The following is a 24,496-nucleotide window of genomic DNA, read 5'->3' as shown; positions in this document are numbered from 1 at the left end:
CAAGTCACAATTACAGATTTTTTAGGAGAAAAAGTTAAAGATGAAAGACATTTATTTTTGTGTTTATTTTTATACAATACACTGTTTTGTTTTCAAAATTAAAGTCAAATATGTTGTGCAGTAAGTCAATAACTCTGTACTTGAAAAAAACTTCGTTGTTATCAAAACTTATCAAAGCGGTCTAATGGTAAGCTCATGTATCTAAAACAAACGGCATAGCTATAAAATAGACAACAACTTTAACTTACTTGGACATGCTCTGGTGTAGATAAGGCATAAACAATACCATTAGCAATATCTTCACCTTTCAGAATTGGCAACTTTTGCATAAAAACTTTCCTCTCCGGAGTCAGACTAGGATTTAAAGTGGTCCCTTCAGTTTCAACCAGACCAGGACTAACACTCTGCAAGACAAAAAAATCAACAACAAACACACACAAAGGAAAAAATTACAGTAATTTTAATTTTAAGTCCTTGATGATTGAATTCTTGTCTCAAAGTTTCAGTTAGAGCGGTAACAGCAAACTTCGACGCTGGGTAAACGCTTAGACCGGGATAATTGTGCACTTGATGCCCCAAAATGCTATTGACGTGTACGATGTGGCCATTGATTTTGTTCTCTTTCATAATTTTGACAGCTTCTCTTGTGGCAATGCTCAGTCCCAAGACGTTTAAATCAAAAACTGTTTTCCAGTCTTCAGTTTTGCCTTCTGTTAAGTTTGTATAAGCTACTATTCCGGCGTTGTTGATTAGAATATGAACGGGTCCCAAATTTTCTTTGGCCCATTTAAAGACTGTTAAAATATCTTCCTCTTTGGTTAGGTCAGCTTTGATGGCGTGGAGTTTTCCTTTCTTGTCTGAGAGTTGTTTGGCACGTTCTTCTATACATTCAGAACGGCGAGCGACCCCTAGTACCTAAAATGATATTTAAGAGTTTTATTAAATGAGATAAAATGTGGGTTTACGATTAAGCCTTTTTCGACGAGAGCATCTGCTACCGCGGCACCGATTCCAGAACTAGCACCAGTAACTATGGCAACTTTGCCCACCCATCTGTCCATGGAAAGTACCATTTTCGATAGGATTCTGTTGGTATGTGCTACACGTTGAAACTAAACTTAACTGTTACAAAAGGTACTTAAATATAAATTGGAAATTATCTACGTGTGTGTGTTTTTTATTATGATACAGCAAGTTTTAGCCACCTATGTTTATATCTGATAACGCTGTACTTTTAAGTGTTAAAATATCGATAAGAAATGACAACACTGGAAAAATATTTCATAATTATTCTTTTATGGTCTCACGTCTAACTTCAGCCATCACATCAAACAATTCCCGTAATATTGCTATTGTGGTTCTAATAGCATATACTCTAAATAACAAATTTCTACATGACATTCTTTCGATGCATAAACATAAATAAACACTTGAGCTTCGGTTTGCTCTTACCTAGTGCTGAAGGACATTTTATCCCATTAAAAGTGCTTTGCGCAGAGGCTGCGTTGGCGTTATTTATGCAGTTCGCTTTCACTTTACAGCGGTAATTTTCAAATGAAAATCGTAAAATCAAATTTTATAATTTTTTTAAGGGACTGGATTTGCCGGATTATGCTTCAAGGGCGTCGGAAGTTCTGTCGATATAGCCTTCGACCATTTTTTTAATTTCAAAAATATTCTCTAACATCCTCTCGTCAATGCTTTGGACCCACTGTTCAATTTTATTTTTTCACAAGAACTCCTGACTGCTAAAACTATCTTGTCAAAGATTGTTGCGGATTCTGCTCGAGTCGTCTTAAATCATCAACAACTTCCTCAGATACTGAAGGTCTTTCAGGAGATTTCCTTTTGTTGACAGTGCTAGCCGGATATTCTTGCTTATAAGCTGGATTTTTTAAATCCACGCTCTTAGAATCATTTATAAAAAGCCTGTACATTTCGCAGAAATTTGGTGAAGGGCTGTGCCTTTTCAGCCTTTATTTTTGCCCATTCTTCGGTAGCTTTTTTTATATGAGTTATATATAACCAAGTCTATTTTAACATAAAGAGGCAGATCTCTGTTTACCAACACGGATTTACTTCAAATCGATCTACATTAACAAATCTTACTTCCATGACTCAATCAATAGCTGATGCTCTAGATAACAGAGGCCAACTCGATGTAGTATATAATGATTTGTCGAAAGCTTTCGATAAAGTTAATCATGCATTGTTACTTCATAAATTATCACATGTCGGCTTCTCTGCCTCATTGGTTAGCTTTATTGGTTCTTATTTATTTTCTCGGAAAAATTTTGTAGTCTACAATGGTTTTAAATCGAATTGTTATATTGCCACTTCAGGTGTTCCACAAGGGTCCATCCTTGGACCTTTGTTGTTCTTGATATATATAAATGATGTAGTGGAGGTCATAGAACATTCTCAAATTTTAATTTTCGCTGATGACATAAAGTTGTTTCGTAAAATAGCTAATCCTGGTGATTGTGTTAAGTTACAAGTTGATGTAAATCACCTAATCGACTGGTGTAAATCGAATTGTTTGCCATTAAATAGGAAAAAATGCATAGTTGTTAGTTATGGGTTATGTGATGAAATCTTGCTCCACAATTATAACATTGATGGTAATGCTGTTCACAGATCTTCTACGATTTATGACCTTGGGGTGCTCTATGACTCTAAACTTAATTTCAATGAACATGTGCACACTATCGCTTCTACAGCGAGTAAAACCATTGGATTTATACTTAGGAATTGCAAGGACTTTAATACTGTGGCACTGATTACACTTTACAACGCATTAGTTAGATCTAAGCTGGAATATTGTGCACTGTGCTGGTTTCCTTATTATAACAGGCAAATTTTAATACTCGAAAATACGCAGCGTAGGTTTCTTAAACATCTATACTACAAAGAGGAAAGAAGATGGCCGGAAAGGAATTATCCTCACGCCACTCTACTAGCTAAATTCAATTTTAGTACTCTACATTGCAGGCGTATTTGTAGTGCACTCTTATTTTTACACAAATTGTTAAACAATGTTATAGACTGTAGTGAGCTATTGGAAAAATTACATTTTTATGTGCCCAGGATATGCAGTAACTCTTTACAACAGATGTCCGCGCACTAATATTGGAAGGAAAGCGCCTTTGTATGTTATGAATTTTTATTTAAATATGTTAGAGAGTAGAGATAGAATTGATATTTTTTGTTGTAGTTTACGCAGGATGAAACGTTTAATATTTGAGTTAAAATTAGGTTAATATAATTTTATTGGGTAATTACATTTGCGAAGTGTAGCTTTGGGATGTATTCAAAGAATTTATATTTTTCTTTATTGTGATGTGTTACAGATTAAGAGGTGTACCTAATTGATTTGTCCTGTAAATGGAATTATTTCTGTTGGGCAAATAAATCATATTTATATTTATATGAGGAATTGCTACGGCTGTATAAGGATCTTGTGGTTCGCTGGAAAGAGTAATAAATTTGTATTTTTCGGTGGTGGGTTCTAAGTTCTCGGGTTGGCTTATCTATTAATTTTGTCTGTGTTATGCTTTGCTGCCATATTCTTTTAAAACGCCTAATTTCTACAGTTGAGGTTTTAGTTTTTTGTTTTTTTTAATGTGTTAATGGAAGTTGAAGATTTATTACTTTATTTATCATTTCTTATTAATCAAACTTGGTCTTGTGATTAGTTTGTTTTTGTTTTTCCATCTCTTGAACATGATTGACTTTAGTATTATACCTGGGAGAACGATACTGACTATATAGTTACTCTCATATTAATCTTATATGATCCTCTATTGTTAAGCTAGTAGTTTGGATATGTTATTTTCGGTTTTTTTTCCATTTTGTAATCTATAATAATATATCTTACTGTCGTGGTGGTCATAGACACTCTGTTTAGGTAATTTGAAGTAGTTTTTAATGGTGAACTAGGTTTCTCATATTAATAATACCTATTTCATCATTAGTAATAAAACACTTATTCCCTTAAATATGTTTGCTCAAGCCGTTGACATTACGACATAAACTAAAAGAGAAAAAGGCCGTATTAAAAGAAAATAAACAAAAATTTTGATTTTGCGTTTATTTTTAACTCATTCTATAAACAATCTAGTTGGAACATAAAATAAATTTCTTGCGGTAAATTCGCAACTGTATTTACCAAAACCATTTTTATAGGAAAATTTATCACAAAGGTCTGATGGTAAGCTCATGAATCTAGAACACAAAATATAGCTATACAATCGACAAAAAATTTAACATACCTGAACATGTTCTGGCGTAGATAAGACATATACAACACCATTAGCAATATCTTCACTTTTCAGAATAGACATCTTTTCGATAGCAGCTTTCCTCTCTGGACTCTGCTTCGTATTCAAAGTAGTCAGTTCGCTTTCAACCAAACCAGGGCTAACACTCTACAAACGACTAAATTATCAACAAATCACACAATCGACAAAACTCACAGTAATTTTAATTTTAAGTCCTTGGTGGTTTAATTCTTGCCGTAAAGTTTCAGTTAGAGCGGTAACAGCGAATTTCGACGCAGGGTAAACACTTAGACCTGGAAAACTTAGCACTTGGTGTCCCAGAACACTGTTAACGTGTACAATCTGGCCATTGATTTTGTTCTCTTTCATGATTTTGACTGCTTCTCTTGTAGCAATGCTCAACGCTAAGACGTTTAAATCAAAAACGGTTTTCCAGTCTTCAGTTTTGCCGTCTGTTAAGTTCGTATAAGCTGCGGTTCCAGCATTGTTGATTAAAATATGAACGGGTCCTAAATTGTCTTTGGCCCATTTAAAGACTGTTAAAATATCTTCCTCTTTGGTCAAGTCAGCTTTGATGGCATGAAGTTTTCCTTTTTTGTCTGAAAGTTGCTTGGCACGTTCTTCTATACGTTCAGAACGGCGAGCGACCCCTAGTACCTAAAATTATGTTCAAGAAATTTATTAAAAATAGGTGATAAATGAGTTTACGATTAAGCCTTGTTCCACGAGGGCATCTGCAATAGCGGCACCGATTCCAGAACTAGCACCAGTTACTATGGCAACTTTGCCCACCCATCTGTCCATGGAAAGAACCATTTTAATGCAGTGTTATCGGTTCGTGTTACTCGTTGAAACTAAGGATATGTCATGAAATCTGCTTAAATAGATTCAGATTGACGGTTATCTACGTTTATATAATTTTTAGCATGATACAGCAGCTTTTAGGTACTCATACTTTAACATTTTATTGTAGAAGTGCTGATAAATATTTTTATAAAAAAAAATATGACTAGAGAATGCGATTCGATCATAACAGAAAAAAACATATAATAAAGACTAATTTATTCGCATATTTCTAACAAATATTCTAAGTCAATAAACGGCCATCACTTTGGAACTAGAACTCAACTTTGAGGACGATTTTACCTTTAACCTTGTTGCATTCAATAAAGAAGTGTAAGATTATAAGTTATAAAATAACATTCATTTTTGTGAATAAAACTAGATAAAGGAAATAATTTAATCAACGGATTTTGTAAGATGGAGCAGTTACTTTATTTGGAATAATAGGGGATTGGGTTGCAGGAGAAATGAATTTATTTGGGTATTAGTCAATGAGCGGAGGATGTAATAAAAATAATAGAAATAATTTCTTTATTCAGATAACTCAGATATCAACTTTCAATAGCGATTCTTACAAATACCTTCTTCTGATTAAAATGTTTCACCAACAGGTTTAATAGTTAACTCATGTACCTAAAAAATCGAAAACAATCATACTAAAGACAATCATTTTAACATACTTGAACATGTTCTGGCGTAGACAAGGCATATACAACACCGTCAGCAATATCTTCACTTTTCAAAATAGGCATCTTCTCTATAGCAGCTTTTCTCTCTGCTGTTAGATTCGGATTTAAAGTACTCATTTCGCTTTCTACCAGACCAGGACTAACACTCTGCAAAAGGCAAACTCAACAACAGATCATACAATTCGAAGAACTTACAGTAATTTTGATTTTAAGTCCTTGGTGGTTTAATTCTTGCCTTAAAGTTTCAGTAAGAGCAGTGACAGCAAATTTCGATGCGGGATAAACGTTTAGGTTTGGATAATTAATCACTTTGTGTCCCAATACGCTGTTCACGTGTACGATGTGCCCATTGATTTTGTTTTCTTTCATAATTTTGACTGCTTCTCTTGTGGCGATGCTCAGTGCTATGACGTTTAAATCGAAAACTGATTTCCAGTCTTCAGTTTTGCCTTCTGTTAAGTTTAATTGAGCTCCTTTTCCGGCATTGTTGATCAAAATGTGGACGGGACCCAAATTGTCTTTAGCCCATTTAAAAACTTTCAAAATATCTTCCTCTTTTGTCAGGTCAGCTTTGATAGCATGGAGTTTTCCTTTCTTGATTGACAGTTGTTTGGCACGTTCTTCTATACGTTCAGAGCGGCGAGCTACGCCTAATACCTACAACCATATTTAAAAAATTTATTAAATGAGATAATAGATGATCTTACGATTAAGCCTTTTTCCACGAGGGCATCTGCAATAGCGGCACCAATTCCAGAACTAGCACCAGTTACGATGGCTAATTTGCCCACCCATCTATCCATCGAAACGACCATTTTTAATAGGATGGTGTTAGTATGTGCTACGTGTTACAATTGAGGTAGCTAAAAAAAATGTAAGCGAAATATAGTTCGTGAAGTATAGATTGGCAGTTATCAATTATCTAAATGTATATAATTTGTATCATGATCATGATACAGCAGATTTTAGCTACTCATATTTTGAGGTTTTAGTTATGAAGTACCTGCATACAATTGTGGAATATTTTTAAATCTGATATCGCGTTATTGTATTTGTAAATTTTAATTGACAATTACATTCAACAATGGCAAAATAGCTGATATTAAAGACAGAAATATATTATGCTAAATGTTACGTATTTTGCATATTTTATAATTTTTTAATTGTTTGCATGCTTTGGTAATTGCCGGTCTCTAATAAAATTTTTGTTACTTAAGTAAGCTAAGTTTTAATATCTATAAATTTTTAGACCAAGGTAGGAATTTTTTTCCCTATTATTTTTTTTCTTCTCGAGCGTAAGCTCGGTTTCATCGAGCGGATGGTTGCTTTCATCCGCATCGAGAAAAGGTCGTGATCACGGTAGAAAAAAATAGGTCTCTCGTTTTCGCCTGTCTGTCTGTCTGTCCGTCCGTCTGTTATTTCTACATTTGTGGTGTGGGAATCCGTGTCTAATTTTCTCCATAGACATCCAAATTTTTGGAAAAAAAATCAAAATTACGTAACAGTATTTTGCAGTTTAACTTTGAAACTGCAAAACCGAATGCTCTGAAATGTTGTAAACATTTAAAGGATACCGTAACCATAGTAAATCGTTAAGAATAATTAATTAGTTTATCTCCTCCCAAAAAATTGATGACGTCATCTCAAATTTCAAAATGTGCAAAATATGATAAGCTTTTACTTGTGATTTATTATTACATTAATATTTTTCAGATGTGCTAATACAGGTGGTTCAAAAAATAATGAATTAATGAATTTATATTATTGATCAAATCAAGAACGACTCATTCCATATTTCCGAAAATTAGGAAACACAATACTGTTATTGTTTATATTACACTGCGCCAACCCAAGATGTGTCTTTGAAATAATGTTGATGACGTTATCCTGAGCGAAAAACCGTACCGACGTCACCCTTTTTTCTTTGCCGTCAAAAGCCGAAACTGTGGAGCACGCGTCGTCTTTCGCCACCGCGCTCCCCTCCAGGTTCACCATACCGTCCCAGCGCAGTTTTCCGTTCTACGGTCACCGCCCCCAGGTCCAGGAGAAACCCGTCCTGAAGGAAGGCGCCGTCCAGTTGTTTTGGCGGGCGCTCCCCAGACCACCTGGAGATCCGTGTCCCTGCCTTTAGAGCAACCCCGGTGTTTCCTCCCCCGGAGAAGAAGCTGGTGACCGAGCGACCACCGCTCCCGACCGAAGGTACCACCCCCGGTGGCATGATGGTGTTGGCATAAGTCTAGGTCGGCCAGACGTGTTTCTATTTCAGCGGCACTAGTCGGCCCAACGCTTGGCACCGAGGCATGCCGCCCCCACGCGTTATCGGCGAAATTCAGGACCATCCTTGTACGTACACCGGAATTTCGTCGCAAGGGGCAGTTACACCATGACCAACTATAGTAGACCAATTATTATTTATTTATTTATTTATTTATTTAAAAAGGTATAAGGTTATATGGCCATCATAAAATCATCCCATTGTGTCCAAGTTAAGTTGTTTACAATAGATAAGGTTTTAGGGTCGTAAATAACGTGTCCACTGTAGCTCGACTGGCTGTTATGGCTTCGTTCAGGGAGGCTTTCACTAAATATGAAAATCCACAATTCCACTATTTCTTTACTACCTGCAGCCGCTGAGGGTTCCGAAATAACCACTCGCTTTGAAAGCCGGCCCTGTTAAATGTGAGCAAGAAATGTTTAGACGATTTATTGCCAACCGGTAAGCTTAGTGCGAACCACAAAAAGGGGGTATTTATTTGGGGTCAACTACTTTTGGTCATATAACCTTATACCTTTTGGACAAGTATATATTCCATGTTCATTACTTAATAGGTATTTAACTTGAATGTACCATTCATAATAAAATAATTAATATTATGAGGGGTATTTAGTACTTTAGACCGCAACCTGCAATAAAACGATTACGAATGTGGGCTCTGTCAAGTCCCACAAAATTGTATAGCACCTTCCAAGAACCCTTTAAACACAACTGTTTCCACCGTTTTCTACCGACCTTTCTTTTCATTTCAATTTCACAAACTCCAAGACTCTTCCTTCAACCGCCGTACCGACAACATCAAAATAAATACGCCAAAACGTAAGTGCTGTTTCAATCACCTGATCACCCCACAATTGGTGACCGCGACGTGAGTTGTTTCCAAATGGTGAGTGATCAGTGTGCACACAGTGTCCGCGTTTTCGGTGTTCCAACATAATTCGCCCTCCGCCTGCCCCGTTTAATTCTACGTGTGCACCGTATAACCATGACACCGCAAAACGACGATTCGACTAACCCAGGCTCGACTACAAGAATGGACCAGCTGGAATCCATGTTCAAAAAGGCACTTGCAAACCTCGCCGTCATAAAAATGGATTCTGGCGCTTCGGACAAAATGCCAGAAAATGTGAAAAACCTTGCAGGTTTAACTCAGATACGGGAAACGACAGGCGACCAACGATGCAAGCCCGCAAACCTCCAGCCGATTATTCATCGCCGACCGTCAAACAAAAGTTCGGTTCCTCATCGACACCGGAGCTGACTTGTGCGTCTTCCCACACACAAAACTGCCAAAACCGCGAGCAAAGTCCAACTACGAACTTTCCGCGGCAAATAGCACAACCATCGCTACATACGGGACGACCACGCTTTCGCTGGACTTGGGGCTACGAAGACAATTCACCTGGAGATTCGTTGTAGCGGATCTTTCCAAGCCCATTATTGATGCCGACTTCCTCGCCCATTACGGACTCCTGGTGGACATCAGAAATCACCGGCTCTTGGACCAAGTCACTCATCTCACCTCCCGTGGAGAGGTGGTCAAGTGTGAGTCCCACACAATCAAGGAGGACCCGGGTGGGTTAGGTAGCTTCGTGCTTGCCCGCTACACCCTGGGTCGTGGGTTCGATTTCCGCCCGGCTCTGGGTGTTGTGTATGTCCCCCGTTCCCCTGTAATTGGGCCTCCGGCCTGTTGGGGAACGTAATCAAATAAAATAAAAAAAAAATAAAAAAAAAATAAAATCGCCGGATCATCATCATACCACCAACTCCTGCAACGGTTCCCGGCAATAACGCGACCTAACGGTACGGCTCAAGTCGCTAACCACGCTACAAAACACCACATCGCAACCACTCCTGGACCGCCGCTCGCCCAAAAACCACGGCGACTTGCACCCAACAAGCTTCGCGCCGCCAAGAAAGAATTCTAACTCATGGGTATCGCCCGCCCATCGCAGAGTCCATGGTCGTCACCCCTACATATGGTCCCAAAACATGGCGACGAGTGGAGGCCGTGCGGAGATTACCGTACACTCAACGCCAGAACAATCGCAGATCGCTACCCGGTAAAACACATCCAGGATTTTTCGCAGTCGCTGTCTGGAAAAACAATTTTTTCTACCATCGACCTGGTGCGCGCATTTAACCAGATACCGGTCGCCGAAGAAGATATTTACCACTGACATCCGTCACATTTCCGGAGAAGACAACATTGTCGCTGACGCTCTTTCCCGAATTGACGAGCTTAAATTCATACTCAACTACGAAGCTCTCGCAGCTCACAACAAGATGACGAAGAATTGCAGAGTTATCGAGAAAACAACTCCGCACTGCAACTTCGATTAATTCACATTCCCGATACTAACGCTACAGTTTTTTGTGATGTCAGCACGAAGACAGCACGCCCATTCATAACCAAACCATTCCGAAAAGCAGCCTTCAACACCGTGCATCGACTCTCACACCCCGGAGCAAACGCGACAGTCAAACTCGTAACCCAGCGTTACGTATGGCCGTCGATCAAGTCCGATTGTAGGCTGTGGGTCCGCAATTGTCTGCAATGCCAGAAGTCAAAAATCTCGCGCCACGTTTCTGAGCCCCTCGGCTCCTTTGCACCACCTTTCGCCAGATTCTAACACATCCACATCGACATCGACTTAAAATGTAAATCATAATCAAAGTGAAATGCCTAATAAATTTAAAACGTTACCAATAACTTTGAATGTTACTACATTTTTGATCGTTTATTTGAATTAGTACGTAGTATCTTTTTTGAATTTGTTTTGAATCTGTCTTAATCAGGCTTGTGGGAACTGTAACTATATTAGGTGAAAAGTTAGTGACATTGTTTTCAATATTTAAATTATTTTTGGTCGCAAATACTTCATCAATATTTACCGTTCTACGACTGGTGTCGGTGTTGGCGGAGTACTTTTTGACTTTACAAAAATTGCTCGTCGTTCAGATCTTCTAAATCATTTGCAGTGTATATATCATCATTAACATATAACTTGTTTCCTTTAATATCAGCATTCAGTTTCTTTGTTTAGCCAAACTAAGATGGGCTCTTAAAATTTTGTATGCCTTAATTTCATCCGTGATTAAATCGTTATTTATATAAATCCTCGAGCCTTTCAAATTTTTGCGAGCTTGGAGTACTTCATATTTTTTAATACCTGAGATAAATTCAATAATTACCGGTCTTTTGGTTTGGTTTTTTCCTATTAAGTAGACATTATTTATGTCAGAAATGCCAATTTGGATGTGTAGAAACTCCTTTATTTTCTCACATACAAAGGAGGCTGGTTCCGGTGAGGGTAAGCGTTCATTTGTTACTTCCAATCCAAAGATGTTAATATTGTTTTTTTTTTTGTTTGCTTTTTCTAGATACTTAATTTTATTTTTTAAGTACTTACTCGTTTTCTCTTAATAACTGCTGACTTCCTTTGGACAATATACTAGTTTCAGCCTGATCAATTTTGTGATTTAGATCCTCACGTAATTTAGGGATTTCGTTGAGAAGGCCTGCATTTGAAATACTCGTTTCGAGGTTTTATCAGTTACTGACAAAAGAAACCGATTTATAAAAATGTATTCAGGTTTTTCACATGTGTATTATTTCTTAAGTAATGTAAGCATTAAGAGAGATGTCGTTATTAAAGACCTGGGTGTAATTTTTGATGTAAAATTACAGTTTGCTGAACACTACAGATACATTGCAGGTAAGGCGTCCAAAATTACGGGATTTATTATACGTAATTCAAAATCGTTTAATACTGAATGCGTTAAGAAATTGTATTTTTGCTACGCAAGATCTCTACTCGATTATTGCTCTACTGTGTGGTCACCTATAGATCAATGCCACAAGATGTCGTTGGAGAAGATACAGAGACGGCTCCTGAAGTATCTAGCCTTTAAAAGCGACAATATATACCCTCCACGCAAATTTCCAGAGAACCGGCTACTTGAAAGATTCAGTATTCCAGCTCTAGAGATAAGAAGAAATATCCTTGCTGTATCATTCCTATATAAGGTCGTCAATGGTTATATCGATACACCAGAAATATTGGAAGTTATAAAATTTCGCGTGCCACAACTTCAGCTCAGAAGTACAGATACGTTCTATTTGCCTACAGCCAGAACAAAATTATTGAAGAAATCACCTATATATCTGATGTGTTCAACCTTCAACAAATACGGGAAAAGCTGCGATATATTCTACGATAGCCAAAGATGCATCAGAAGTATCATTTGTTTAAAGTCGATGGCTAATTTCCAATAGTAAATTATGCTTTTGAATATTTCTTTTTTTCTTTAGATTTCTTTTTTTAATTTATGTAATTTATGAGTTATCGTTTATTCATTTATATGTGAAATTATCTATAACTACCACTGTAATGTCAAATAGTATTTTATTTAGAATTATATTCGGTCAGGTACATATTATCCTATAATTGGGCCACGGTCTGTTGGATAATAAACATTTATTTATGTGTAGTGTTGTTTATTTATTTATTTATTTATTTATTTATTTATTTATTTATTTATTTATTTATTTATTTATTTATTTATTTATTTATTTATTTATTTATTTATTTATTTATTTATTTATTTATTTATTTATTTATTTATTTATTTATTTATTTATTTATTTATTTATTTATTGTATCGCAGTAATGTGTATAATTATTAATTATCAAAATAGTAGGAGTACTCACACAATACGCGTGCACACCGCACACTTCTGTGTATCGCGCACACAAAAACGAAGCAAGCACCAGAAAAAAACGCCGAATAAACTATTTAGTTCAATTACTCGAAAATAACTAAATTGTTGAAAGAGTCACTTATACCACTGAAATGATTGGTCAAAAACACACAAAATGGCACTGAATTCAAAAATATAAGCCAAGAACAACCCGACCAAACTTAGCAAAAACGAGAACCCCGTGTCACAGCGACTTATCTACTCTTCTCTCTTCAATGCTTCATTAATTATGTCAACATCGGCAAAACTAGGTACATGAACAAGTTTTATGCCTGATATTCTTTAAACTATTCAACAAATGACCTGTGTCAACATTTCGACGACTGACGGTTGACGACAAATTTTTCGTTGTCATTCTTTGCACTAGAAGACAGTAGATTATGACCAAGAGCAAGATCAACAGTACCATTGCCAAAGTTACAATCGTCAGTCACAGTGGTTCTAATTCTATATTAATCCACCCCACTTTTTACTTCCTGAGCGTAAGCTAAATCTCCCTTTCTTGACTATTTTCTTCTGCCTCTTCTTTTAATTTTCTTTCTCTTTTAAATACATATATAACTTATAATGCCATGTCATGCGTGTTAATTGTTTCCCTATCTTAAAATGTATCACTTCCTATTCTGCCTCAGATTTTACAATTGTAAAATTTTTCACTGACTTTCCATTGTTACTTCCTGAGTGTAATCGAGTGCGTCGGGCGACTATCTACTTCCATGTTTTCTCGACTTATCAAGACCCCTAGAGTACGAAAAAATAGGTCTCTCGTTCCCGTCTGTCTGGCGTCTGACGTCTGTTGTCTGCCATCTGGTCGCATTTGTATCGATTTTTATTAGATCGATAATCTCTAAAACTACCACTCTGGTAGTTGTTGTCAAATTTTGTATGTAAGTATATTAGAAATATCGTGCAGATAACGCTAACCAAATTTTGGCTAATCATCCCTACCTACTTATCTTCAAAATTTACAATAGTAAATGTTATTTAAATTTCATAAAATGACGTACTCCTCCACGAATTCAAATTGATATACAGTCATGTTTACATAAATCCCGTACAACCTCACTTTTACGCAGTGTCAAAGTCAATACAAAATTAATAGCATGGATACAAATTCAGATTGACATTTGTACAGGATTTATGTGCGCATGACTGTACGTGTCCTTACTAAAATGATGATGACGTCATAAAAAAAATGTGTGGAAAAATTCACTAGAAACACGCATACGATAGGATGCTTCTTTACCTGTATTTTAACAAATCGTACATCTATTAATTTTAGCTTATAAGGGTCCTCATAAAGAAAAAAAATATATAATTTATTGAAGCTGTATTTGTTCTGTCGAAAAAACCTTCGACCATTTTTTTAATCATTTTACAAACACGTCCTTTTGGTTTGAATATACCTAAAGTTCAAACATTTCTTGAAGTCGGTCTGTTTCGAAGAACAATTTTTCTTAGACCTTTTCACCAACAGGCTTAATAGTAAGCTCATGGACCTAAAACAAACTGAAACAGCTGCACAACAAACACATTCTATAACATACTTGAACATGTTCCGGCGTGGACAGGGCGTACACAATACCATCAGCGATATCTTCACATTTCAGTATAGGCATCTTCTCCAGAGCAGCTTTTCTCTCCGGAGTTAGATTCGGATTTAAAGTACTCATTTCGCTTTCAACTGCACCAGGACTAACACTCTGCAAAAGACAAAATCAACAACAAATCACCCGACTTACGAAACTTACAGTAATTTTGATTTTAAGACCTTGGTGGTTTAATTCTTGTCTCAAAGTTTCAGTCAGAGCGGTTACAGCAAATTTCGACGCAGGGTAAACGTTCAGACCTGGATAGTTCACCACTTGGTGTCCCACAATGCTGTTAACGTGTACGATATGGCCGTTGATTTTGTTTTCTTTCATGATTTTGACAGCTTCTCGTGTAGCAATGCACAACCCTAAGACGTTTAAATCAAAAACTGATTTCCAGTCTTCAGTTTTGCCTTCTGTTAGGTTTGTATGAGCAACTCTTCCGGCATTGTTGACTAGAATATGAACCGGTCCCAAATTGTCTTTAGACCATTTAAAAACTTTCAGGATGTCTTCCTCTTTGGTCAAGTCAGCTTTGATGGCATGGAGTTTTCCTTTTTTACCTGAGAGTTGCTTGGCACGTTGTTCTATACGTTCAGAGCGACGGGCTACACCGAGTACCTAAAATGATGTTGCCGAGATTTATTAAATGAGGTAAAAGTGGTCTTACGATTAACCCTTTTTCGACGAGAGCATCTGCAACAGCGGCACCGATTCCAGAACTAGCGCCAGTTACTATGGCCAGTTTGCCCGCCCATCTATCCATAGAAAGAACCATTTTTACTTACTTAGTACGATGTTGTAGGTGCGTATTTTTTGTTGAAACTAATCAAACGTGTAAAGGACGCTCTTAAATATAGGCCAGCGATTATTATCTAATCGTACAAAATCTTTATGGTGATGCAGCAGATTTTTATTTTCCTATTCATGTTTGACCTTAATTGTTGAAGTTAACTTGTAGAAGTTAAAATGTTGCAAATATTTTAAATAGATTGTGATAAATCTCAAATAAGTCAGTCTAATTAGTTTTTATTTTATATTTGATTTACATAAATAATGCATAAACTTGTGCAGCCATATTGTATCGTAAAGTAAACTGGGTGAGTGTGCATAATTTTAAATTTCATGCTATACGTGTGTTTAGGCAGGGCGAACGTGAGAGAAACGCAACCTGGAATACATGTCAAAAGATTTATAGATGTAGCTATTTACATATTTATCCTAACCATTATCATTTTGACAAAATCAGCATTTTTAAACTTTACAATAAAGATTTATTTAATTAAGGCCAGTCGTTACTGTGATTCTTACGGGGTTTTCAAGTACTCAAATTTTAAATATGACGTGTCCCCAATTTTCTCTATGTAATGCAAAATTTTTCATCACGTATGTTTAAATGTCAAAATTTCAATAATTTTGAACTAAATTTAGGAACGCAGTTATCAGCAATGTCTTCATCAGTTTACAAAAATCTGTAAATCGCAAGGAAAACATTTTTGTCGATTTGTTTTGTACTGCGACGAAATTCCGGATGGGACGGACGGTCCGGTGACGGTCCGGAATCTCGCCGATAACGTATGGTAGCGGGGTACTTGGGTGCCAAGCTTTGGGTCGACTAGTATCCCTGATGTCAGAAACACGTCTGGTCGACCAAGCTTATGCGGCGACCCTCACGCCGCCGGGGGTGGCGCCTTCGGTCAGGAGCGGCGGTCGCTCGGGCGCCAGCTCCCTCTCCGGGGGACGGAGCGCCGGGGTGCTCTAAATCCGGAGACACGGAATTCAGGAGCCTTTGGGAAAACACGAGAATAAAGAAAATAAAACAGCAAGAGATATTTTACAATAAATAGAGTTTATTCCCTGCCACCAGCTACACGGTCTAAAATAATTGTCTTACTGCTAAGTCTTAATTAACTACAAGTTTAAACAAGCAAAAAGAATTAAATGCCCGACACGGTCGTTCTTCTTGGGCGGCGACTTCCCTCAGGACGGGCTCCTCCTGGCTCTGGGGGCGGCGACCTTGAACCTGGAAATCGCGCGAAGACGGCTCGGCGACCCGGGAGGGGAGCGCGGTGACGCTAACGACGTGTGCACGACGGTTTCGACTTTTGACGGTGACAAAAAAAAACCGGTGACGGTGACACGGTTTCTCGCTCGCGGGCGGCTATTCGAAAACCGGTAGTAACACAGGCAGTCGACCCGAAAAGTACTTACGGTGGTCGGAGGGTCGAACTGCTCACTTTGCCACACTTCACAAATTTATTATGGTTAAATATCACAGTAAATGTTCAAAATGTTCATTATTTTGTTCAAGACACATGTTCAGTCTCTTTTTGATTTCAAAAATTTTCTGTAATATCCATCCGTCAATGCTTTGAATCTATTGTTCAATTTCATGTTGCTTCAGGAACTTCTGACTACTGATGTTCGGATTCTGCTCGAGTCGTCTCAAATCATTAAAAACTTCCTCAGATACTGAAGGTGTTCCAGGAGATCTCCCTTTGTTAACACTGGTAGTTCGAACAAACCTGTTGGTTATAACTCTATTCTAACGATGTTTCTTAAATTTGCAAGTTAGGGTATTTGGCTACATATTCTTGCTTACTACAAGCGGTTACAGAATACACTCACTCTCCATTTACGAAGGTCCTATAGCGATAATAAGACATAAGAATGATGGTGTCTTGTTCAACAGAATAAACCATTTTCACAAAACAACGACTGTTTTGTTGTTTTCAGCTTGTATCAACGAGAATAACTGTAATTCACACTTGAAAAACGTTAAAACAATAAAAGCGATACCTTTAAATGACAGGTTACAAATGATATTAACGACAAGTGAGAACTGTCCTAATGGGGCATAATTTCAGCAAAGCGGAATTTTTGAAATCCATGGCCAACTATGCTTTTTTTTCCTTTCAGATCCATCTTTACTTTGTTAGAGAATAATCGATAATAGATTTCTTCTTCTTGCTTTCTTCAACTTTAGCAAGTTTGTGAATGGCTTTATGTTTTTAAACACCAAATTATCTTCTAAGCTGTTTTTTATTATTTTTTCTTGGTAAAGGTAAAGACTAATTTTCCTTTACCAATTATTCCTTTATGCTCAGTTCTTTCATTATTTTCATCACATCTATTTTTTTTGCAAGGAAGTGTGATGCTACTAATACAGGACGTTCCAACTACAACCCAAACACATTTATCACAAACCCAGATTTTTACCATTATCTTACATATCTATATAGGGTGCTTTTGAACTACATGTAAAGAAAAAAATCTGGTGAATTTAAGTATTCTAAAAAGTTGAATAAAACTTTGTAGACTTAGTAAATCTTTAAGAAAAATTGAATCCCTATTTAGACATTGAAAACTCCATTGGGAAATTATGACTTCAAATCTCTAGCAATAAAAGAGTGACGACTTGTGTCCATTACTGGTATCAATTTATTATACAAATTCTATTGTTGCTAGATTAAAGATAAAACAGAAAATGTACAGTACAAACATCAGGCTTCCAAGGAGTTTCTAAACCTTGCCCGCACATAATCAATAAACCATGACCAATTACTATTAAAAAAGTTTTTTTGCAATTTAAAACCACCCTGTATGAACACTGTATTATAGGTACTGACAGTACACATATGAATTTGAGTAATATTTTATAAGTGGATTTTATTTTGTTCTATAGTATTAGACCTGGACTAGACTAGCTACAGACTTAACGACATTGGGTAAAAAGTTTTCCTAAGTTACTAGACAGGAATTACAAAAACGACCTATTTTGAAAACAAAGACATTGCTGATGGCATTTTATACATATACGTTTTGTCACTGCTAAGACATGATCAAGTTTAGTATCTGTGATCTTAACTATTTATTATATAATATAATTTATTTTTACGCTAGGTTCATGAACTTACGATAACATCGTTTTAGCAGCAAGGAAATTCCAAAAATTATGTTAATTTTTGAATTGTAGTTTTTGACAAAAAGACTAATAATGTTTGTAAATTCCAGGCAACTAATTGAAATAAATCTACTTAACTTCAATTTTTTATTTCACACTGTGCCAAATTTTGATTATTTACGTGAACTCTTCCAGGCGGGGAAAACGCAAATAACGCACGAATCCTGTGAAGTGTTGCTATGACTACATAATAATGTGCTCCTATTATTTACAGAAATACATTGCTCAACATTTGCTATTAGAGCCACAAGAAATGGCAAGACTTAAATTTTTCAGATAGGTAAGAATTGTCAAAATATTTAATTCCAAAATTTTGCGTTAATAAAATTGGTCACAGTATGAAATAAAATCTGTTACGTCCTAGAACCGGGAACCTTTTTTACAGCAGCACCTATTCATTTTAATATCGGCTTCGTTCGATCGCCTCGCTCTGATATATGTTATTCGTAATGCAAAGTATATCTTTTCAGATTTATATCGTAAATTATTACTATAATTGCATAGATAGTCGTTCACTTCACGTAAAATAATTGATCTAAAAGTATTTAGACAAAACTTCCCTTGGCCTTAAAGTACTAACGAACAACTACAGATTCTTCGAAAATTAGAAGCATGCTGTGTGTGTACTTCAAATGAGTTTTTCCTCAAAATTTTGTGATGATAAATAGGTGCAAATTTTTGGAAACAAAAAATTGACTTTCGAACGTTAAATCAAAATAACAACATTTAGAAGTTGTTAAAGCGTGTGATTTTATAAACAGTTCCGCAGATGTGCTAAATGTAATACGGAAACAAGTCAGTTTAATAATCGAATCAAAATTTCACCATAAGAAATTATTATTTCAGTAAATAATGAGATTTCATCTGAATTGGAGTAAGACTGACATTTGTTTATGTATACTATTGTATATTATACAGGCTTATTATAAAGTAATACACAAAATTCATAAAAAGCCCAGCATTTGTTTTTGAAAAAAATGTAAAAACGCTTCAAGCCTTTCATTTTATCCTCTATCTTTTGACATATATCAAAGAAATTTTACGACAAATTTGTAAAAGTTATGACGTCATAAATGATTTTTTAAATGAGACGCTTTAATTTTGATCGGATTATTTGATAAGAAGATCAGAAGATGATCCTGACAGACGATTGGAATTTTGTAAAAGCTTCATGAGACATTGTGACGACAATTCCAATTATTTAAAAATGTCATATTTTCGGATGAACCAATATTTTAATTCAATGGTACCGTAAATCGACACAGTTGTCGTTACTGGGCTCGAGAACAACTTCACTGGGTTCAAGTGGCACAGACCAAATATCCCCAAAAAATTAATGTTTGGATGGGAATAATAAACAGAAGATTCATTGACCCGTACTGTTTTAACGGAAATTTAACAGCAGATCGATATTTAGATCATCTTAGAATCACAGTGCTTCCAGATATATATAATTGCTACGTTTCCTGATCCAGATAATGACAAAATTTAGATCGCAGGATTTGGTTCCAACAGTATGGAGGACCACCACTTTACGGCGTAAATGTAAGAGTTGTTTACATAATCAATTTGATAGAAGGTGGATTGGAAGACGTGAATCGATAGAATGGCCACCTAGATCTCCGAATTTGACATCTCTTGATTTTTTGTGGGGACATTCAAAAGTTCGTGTTTACATGAACAGACCTGATAATTTAGACGACTTGAAAACATGAATTCGGGATGAAATGACTCGTAATCCCCATAGTATTGAAAATTCCGTCAGTCAGATCTACCGTCGTTTGAGTTTGTGTCAGATAGGAACAGGGAACAGTTTGAACAATTTCTATATCATAAATTTTTATTTCAACGTATTGTCCTGTTTATTTAATACAGCGTGTTATTGAAAGGTACGTACGTTAAAAAAAGTTCAGGTAAAAGTGTTCTCCTTTTAGAGATAAAAATTATTAAAATTGATGTCCAAATTCGTTGTACGCCTCTGATAAAAAGATCATCTTTCGTTTCTATAGCAACATTTACTCTTGACAAAAGTTTTATTCATGGCCGACTAGTATAAAGATTATGGCCTGTCCAAGAGGTACGATACGTGTTGCCATCTATTAATAATTACACTTAATAATTTAGCAAAATTTTAATTTGACTTGACATTATGGGACTTCAAAACGTGTAATGGTGGTTTGTTTCGGTATGAATGCCTTTGTGCCTTTCAAAAGGTGTTAATAATTCTTTTGTCGTTTTTGAATTATTAATAGATGGCAGCACGTATGGTACCTTTGGCATTCCTTTGGACAGGCCATAATCTTTATACTAGTCGGCCATGGTTTTATTGTTACAGTTGCTAGGAGTTACTAAAATAAATTAATTTTACCTATTTATCCTTCAGTAGCGTCTAAAAAGGTTGGATAAGGGTTAATTTTCCCCTTATAATTTTGATAACACAAAATAAGTTTTTCAGACGTCGCGAATAACTGGCAATTTTGTTGTACGTACCTTTCAATAACACCCTGTATTCATCATTAAAATAAACTTTATTGTATTGGTTGTTAATTTTCTCAATTTTTTTGTTATGCAACCCCTAGATCAAACGACATTTTCATATGCAGATAAATAAGCTTTATCAAACAATGCAATCAAAATTATACCCTCCTATTTAAAAAAATCATTGATGACGTCATAACGTTTACAAATTTCACGTAAAAGTTTTTAACGTATGCCAAAAAATGGAGAGTAAAATAGAAAGCTTGACTTGGTTTTGCATTTTTTTCAAAACCAGATACTGGGCTTTCTATGAATTTTGTGCATTACTTTATCATAATCCTGTATATGTCTGCATTTATTTATTATTTTGTATATTTTGTTTGTACATACCTGTTTGTATCATTAGAAATAAAAACGTTGGATATTTTACTGGTATAACGTAGGTACTTACATATGTAAACCTTAACCCCGCATAGATGGTTGTTTTCATTTTATACATAAAATTTCGGGGGTTAGTAAAGATGGCTCCAGTCCGGATCTGAATTGTTCTACTTTCTAACATCTGGTGACTACTTTGCAACAACTTTGAGTTGTAAATATTTCTTGCAATTGTACTATTGTCAGTCCCGTTATTGGCAATAAAATTTTATAGCGTATATTTTTATTTCCCAAACTATACAGTAGATTAAATTCGCAGTAGACTAGGTGTTTCTGAAATGTCACTGCGCGCATGCTAGAAATTGTGATAACGGCAGAGATATGTTACATATCTCTGGATAACGGGATCTGTAGTAGGAACTCCCTCTCGATATAGAATTGTTGACTGGGTAAGACGTTTTGTTGACATAATACAAAACATTGACACGTGCTCCATTTTATCAACACGTATCAATAAATAAGCACACTATAGAGGTTTTGCATTTTATTTTTTAATCAATTTACATTCAGCTTTGCTTTCACTTGAATATAAAGCTCAAACATTTCTTGCAACCTGGATTTCGATAGACAATTTTTCTTAGGCCTTTTCACCAGCAGGCTTAATAGTAAGCTCATGGACCTAGAATAAACTGAATAGCTACACAACAAACACAATTTTTTAACATACTTGAACATGCTCCGGCGTAGACAGGGTGTACACAATAGCATCAGCAATATCTTCGCTTTTCAATATAGGCATGTGTTCCATTATAGCTTTTCTCTCAGGAGTTAGTTTTGGATTTAAAGTGCTCATTTCGCTTTCAACCAGACCAGGACTAACACTCTGCAAAAGACAAAATCAGTAATAAATTATTCATATGACGGAACTTACAGTAATTTTAATTTTAAGACCTTGGTGATTTAATTCTTGTCTCAAAGTTTCAGTCAGAGCGGTTACAGCAAATTTCGATGCAGGGTATACGTTTAGACCTGGAAAATTCAACACTTGATGTCCCAAAACGCTATTCACGTGTACGATGTGGCCGTTGATTTTGTTCTCTTTCATGATTTTGACTGCTTCTCGTGTGGCTATGCTCAGTGCTATGACATTTAGATCAAAAACTGATTTCCAGTCTTCAGTTTTGCCTTCTGTGAGGTTTGCAGAAGCCGTTTTTCCGGCATTATTGACTAGAATATGAACGGGTCCCAAATTTTCTTTAGACCATTTAAAAACTTTCACAATATCTTCCTCTTTGGTTAAGTCAGCTTTGATGGCATGGAGTTTTCCTTTCTTGCCTGAGAGTTGTTTGGCACGTTGTTCTATTCGTTCAGAGCGGCGAGCCACACCGAGTACCTAAATTATGTTTAAGGAATTTATTAAACGAGGTAACAAATGGTCTTACGATTAAGCCTTTTTCGACAAGAGCATCTGCAACAGCGGCACCGATTCCGGAACTAGCACCAGTAACAATGGCAACTTTGCCCACCCATCTCTCCATAGAAAGAACCATTTTTAATGCGATGTTTTCGGTGTGTGCTACTCGTTGAAACTAATTTAAACGTGCAACGGACCGCCTTAAATAGGAACCCGCGATTATCTCATTGTAAATAATTTTTATCGTGATACAACAGGTTTTTATTTTCCTATTCATGTTTGAGTGGAAATGTCGAAATTGCCTTATAGAAGTTAAAATGCTGCAAATATATGAAACAAATTTTGAATTTTGGTTAAGATAACTCTAAATAAATTCAATATAATATATTTTTTTTTATTTAGCTTACATAACACACGAATAAACTTGCACGGTCATCTTAAATCGCGAGGTAGTCTCGTCGAGTGTACACAAGTTTAAATTTCGTGACTTGTGTTTTTAGGCAGCGTTTGTAAAAAAAACCTTTGGCCCTTGTTGAGTTTTCAATACATTTTCAGAAAGAATTGATCCACTGAAGTAACGACTAACACTGGACATCAAAATCTGTCTTTTACATAAACAATAACTAAACGTTCCGAGATTTTCCTCTAAGAACCAGTTCGTTACCAGGGCACAATTAAAACATGGCTGCACTGGTACCGGATCCACCCCTTCACAAAATTCATAAAAAACGATTGAATCAGTGTTTCGCGTGAATACAGAGTTTACTACTGTTCAATCGATTAACCATAATTTTTATGTTTCCTAGAACTTCGTCCAACTTAAGAGCTTCATTTTTTAAGTAAACACTCATACTGTACTTCAAGCCTTCGAACATTTTTTAAAAACGTAACACCGTTATACATAAATTTATGAATGAATATGAAACTAGTAACGTGTTTACACGGAGAATGTTTGTGGTCGACTGATAGAGTGATGATCAGCATGACGCTGCAGTTTATTTAATATAGAGTGGCAAAAGATTACGCAGCGTAATTTTTAAATGAAAGCAGCTTACTTTTCTGCATTAGTATGTTTTTCACAGTCAAAGGGTAGACATCTAGCTGAGCTTCTTCTAATTGTGCTCCTCTTTTTATTCCCGAGCGTGGGCTAAGAAAACAAGGTTGCTTTAATGTTTTCTAGACGTTTCGTGACCCCTAGAGTACGTCTTCGTCTGTAGGTATATCATGTATCGTCTGTCTGTCTGTCTGTCTGTCTGTCGTCTGTGTCGATTTTTATTAAATAGATAATCTCCGAAACGAATGGACAGATTGTCAAGTTTTTACATTCAAGGTTGCTAGAAAGTATGGATACAGCTAAATATTTCCAGAACAGTTTATCAGAACTCATTGAAATTTAGTACACAAGTATTTGAACCCTATCGTCCGAAACATTATTCAAATGTTATGGCTTTTTTTATTTTTTTAATAGCACGAAGGATCGAATTTAGTATTTTTTAAAAAAGCGTTGTATATTAGGAATATCAAGTTGAAGATAAAACGTCAACCAAAATTTGATTAATCATCCCCACCATCATTTTGATGACATCAAAAATTACTGCACTAAAATTATTTAAATGTTATACAGTAGTATGCTCCTACACTTGTGGTGTATGAATGCGTTTTGAGCTTTTCCCTTCAGCATCCAAATTTTCGAAAAAAAATCAGATTGTAAAATAGCCTTTTTATGAGCAATGCAATATGGCCCTTTCCTTATAATTCCCGTAAGCTAAGGAAGTATTGTAATCAAGTCCGTCGGGCGACTGGCTACTTTCCTATTTT

General features: G+C 36.0%; 6 protein-coding genes across 6 annotated transcripts; 1 reads left to right on the top strand and 5 right to left on the bottom strand.

The window, feature by feature from the left end:
- Window positions 1-46: 46 nt before the first annotated feature.
- On the bottom strand, window positions 47-1,171 carry LOC135142210 (farnesol dehydrogenase-like). Its single transcript, XM_064073882.1, has 4 exons — window positions 966-1,171; window positions 454-915; window positions 249-404; window positions 47-201 (listed from the first exon to the last, which is right to left on the bottom strand). The coding sequence occupies exons 1-4, from the start codon at window positions 1,071-1,073 to the stop codon at window positions 172-174; spliced, it is 756 nt and encodes a 251-aa protein (XP_063929952.1). The 5' UTR covers window positions 1,074-1,171; the 3' UTR covers window positions 47-171.
- A 2,968-nt stretch (window positions 1,172-4,139) lies between these two features.
- On the bottom strand, window positions 4,140-5,122 carry LOC135142335 (farnesol dehydrogenase-like). Its single transcript, XM_064074021.1, has 4 exons — window positions 4,989-5,122; window positions 4,476-4,937; window positions 4,272-4,427; window positions 4,140-4,224 (listed from the first exon to the last, which is right to left on the bottom strand). Exons 1-4 carry the CDS (start codon window positions 5,094-5,096, stop codon window positions 4,195-4,197), a joined length of 756 nt encoding a protein of 251 aa, XP_063930091.1. The 5' UTR covers window positions 5,097-5,122; the 3' UTR covers window positions 4,140-4,194.
- Window positions 5,123-5,640: 518 nt separating this feature from the next.
- Window positions 5,641-6,689, bottom strand: LOC135142266 (farnesol dehydrogenase-like). Its single transcript, XM_064073950.1, has 4 exons — window positions 6,520-6,689; window positions 6,008-6,469; window positions 5,804-5,959; window positions 5,641-5,756 (listed from the first exon to the last, which is right to left on the bottom strand). Exons 1-4 carry the CDS (start codon window positions 6,625-6,627, stop codon window positions 5,715-5,717), a joined length of 768 nt encoding a protein of 255 aa, XP_063930020.1. The 5' UTR covers window positions 6,628-6,689; the 3' UTR covers window positions 5,641-5,714.
- Window positions 6,690-9,072: 2,383 nt separating this feature from the next.
- LOC135142147 (uncharacterized) lies at window positions 9,073-10,015 on the top strand. The gene is made up of 3 exons (XM_064073818.1): window positions 9,073-9,213; window positions 9,257-9,704; window positions 9,903-10,015. Exons 1-3 carry the CDS (start codon window positions 9,073-9,075, stop codon window positions 10,013-10,015), a joined length of 702 nt encoding a protein of 233 aa, XP_063929888.1.
- Window positions 10,016-14,167: 4,152 nt separating this feature from the next.
- On the bottom strand, window positions 14,168-15,275 carry LOC135142265 (farnesol dehydrogenase-like). Its single transcript, XM_064073949.1, has 4 exons — window positions 15,115-15,275; window positions 14,604-15,065; window positions 14,400-14,555; window positions 14,168-14,351 (listed from the first exon to the last, which is right to left on the bottom strand). Exons 1-4 carry the CDS (start codon window positions 15,220-15,222, stop codon window positions 14,310-14,312), a joined length of 768 nt encoding a protein of 255 aa, XP_063930019.1. The 5' UTR covers window positions 15,223-15,275; the 3' UTR covers window positions 14,168-14,309.
- A 6,518-nt stretch (window positions 15,276-21,793) lies between these two features.
- Window positions 21,794-23,627, bottom strand: LOC135141991 (farnesol dehydrogenase-like). Its single transcript, XM_064073621.1, has 4 exons — window positions 22,707-23,627; window positions 22,196-22,657; window positions 21,992-22,147; window positions 21,794-21,943 (listed from the first exon to the last, which is right to left on the bottom strand). Exons 1-4 carry the CDS (start codon window positions 22,812-22,814, stop codon window positions 21,902-21,904), a joined length of 768 nt encoding a protein of 255 aa, XP_063929691.1. The 5' UTR covers window positions 22,815-23,627; the 3' UTR covers window positions 21,794-21,901.
- Between the last annotated feature and the right edge of the window lie 869 nt (window positions 23,628-24,496).

The sequence above is a fragment of the Zophobas morio genome, unplaced genomic scaffold (assembly GCF_036711695.1).
Source record: "Zophobas morio isolate AGI-343-1 ecotype UQ-CSIRO unplaced genomic scaffold, CSIRO_AGI_Zmor_V1 ptg000046l, whole genome shotgun sequence".
In the NCBI taxonomy this organism is placed as follows: domain Eukaryota; kingdom Metazoa; phylum Arthropoda; class Insecta; order Coleoptera; family Tenebrionidae; genus Zophobas; species Zophobas morio.
This window is presented reverse-complemented; position numbering and strand designations above follow the sequence as displayed.

Excerpts from the sequence above, each read along its gene's own strand:
- LOC135142335 (XM_064074021.1), bottom strand. The coding sequence starts at position 5,096 with ATGGTTCTTTCCATGGACAGATGGGTGGGCAAAGTTGCCATAGTAACT. Across the intron at positions 4,938-4,988 it reads TCGTGGAACAAGGCTTAATC|GTACTAGGGGTCGCTCGCCG; the intron begins GTAAACTCATTT and ends ACATAATTTTAG. Across the intron at positions 4,428-4,475 it reads GACTTAAAATTAAAATTACT|AGTGTTAGCCCTGGTTTGGT; the intron begins GTGAGTTTTGTC and ends AGTCGTTTGTAG.
- LOC135142265 (XM_064073949.1), bottom strand. The coding sequence starts at position 15,222 with ATGGTTCTTTCTATGGATAGATGGGCGGGCAAACTGGCCATAGTAACT. Across the intron at positions 14,556-14,603 it reads GTCTTAAAATCAAAATTACT|AGTGTTAGTCCTGGTGCAGT; the intron begins GTAAGTTTCGTA and ends TGTCTTTTGCAG. Across the intron at positions 14,352-14,399 it reads CCACGCCGGAACATGTTCAA|GTCCATGAGCTTACTATTAA; the intron begins GTATGTTATAGA and ends AGTTTGTTTTAG.
- LOC135142266 (XM_064073950.1), bottom strand. The coding sequence starts at position 6,627 with ATGGTCGTTTCGATGGATAGATGGGTGGGCAAATTAGCCATCGTAACT. Across the intron at positions 6,470-6,519 it reads TCGTGGAAAAAGGCTTAATC|GTATTAGGCGTAGCTCGCCG; the intron begins GTAAGATCATCT and ends ATATGGTTGTAG. Across the intron at positions 5,960-6,007 it reads GACTTAAAATCAAAATTACT|AGTGTTAGTCCTGGTCTGGT; the intron begins GTAAGTTCTTCG and ends TGCCTTTTGCAG.
- LOC135142147 (XM_064073818.1), top strand. The coding sequence starts at position 9,073 with ATGACACCGCAAAACGACGATTCGACTAACCCAGGCTCGACTACAAGA. Across the intron at positions 9,214-9,256 it reads CGGACAAAATGCCAGAAAAT|GCGACCAACGATGCAAGCCC; the intron begins GTGAAAAACCTT and ends GGGAAACGACAG. Across the intron at positions 9,705-9,902 it reads TGCCCGCTACACCCTGGGTC|TCGCTAACCACGCTACAAAA; the intron begins GTGGGTTCGATT and ends GTACGGCTCAAG.
- LOC135142210 (XM_064073882.1), bottom strand. The coding sequence starts at position 1,073 with ATGGTACTTTCCATGGACAGATGGGTGGGCAAAGTTGCCATAGTTACT. Across the intron at positions 405-453 it reads GACTTAAAATTAAAATTACT|AGTGTTAGTCCTGGTCTGGT; the intron begins GTAATTTTTTCC and ends TTTGTCTTGCAG. Across the intron at positions 202-248 it reads CTACACCAGAGCATGTCCAA|ATACATGAGCTTACCATTAG; the intron begins GTAAGTTAAAGT and ends CGTTTGTTTTAG.
- LOC135141991 (XM_064073621.1), bottom strand. The coding sequence starts at position 22,814 with ATGGTTCTTTCTATGGAGAGATGGGTGGGCAAAGTTGCCATTGTTACT. Across the intron at positions 22,658-22,706 it reads TTGTCGAAAAAGGCTTAATC|GTACTCGGTGTGGCTCGCCG; the intron begins GTAAGACCATTT and ends AACATAATTTAG. Across the intron at positions 22,148-22,195 it reads GTCTTAAAATTAAAATTACT|AGTGTTAGTCCTGGTCTGGT; the intron begins GTAAGTTCCGTC and ends TGTCTTTTGCAG.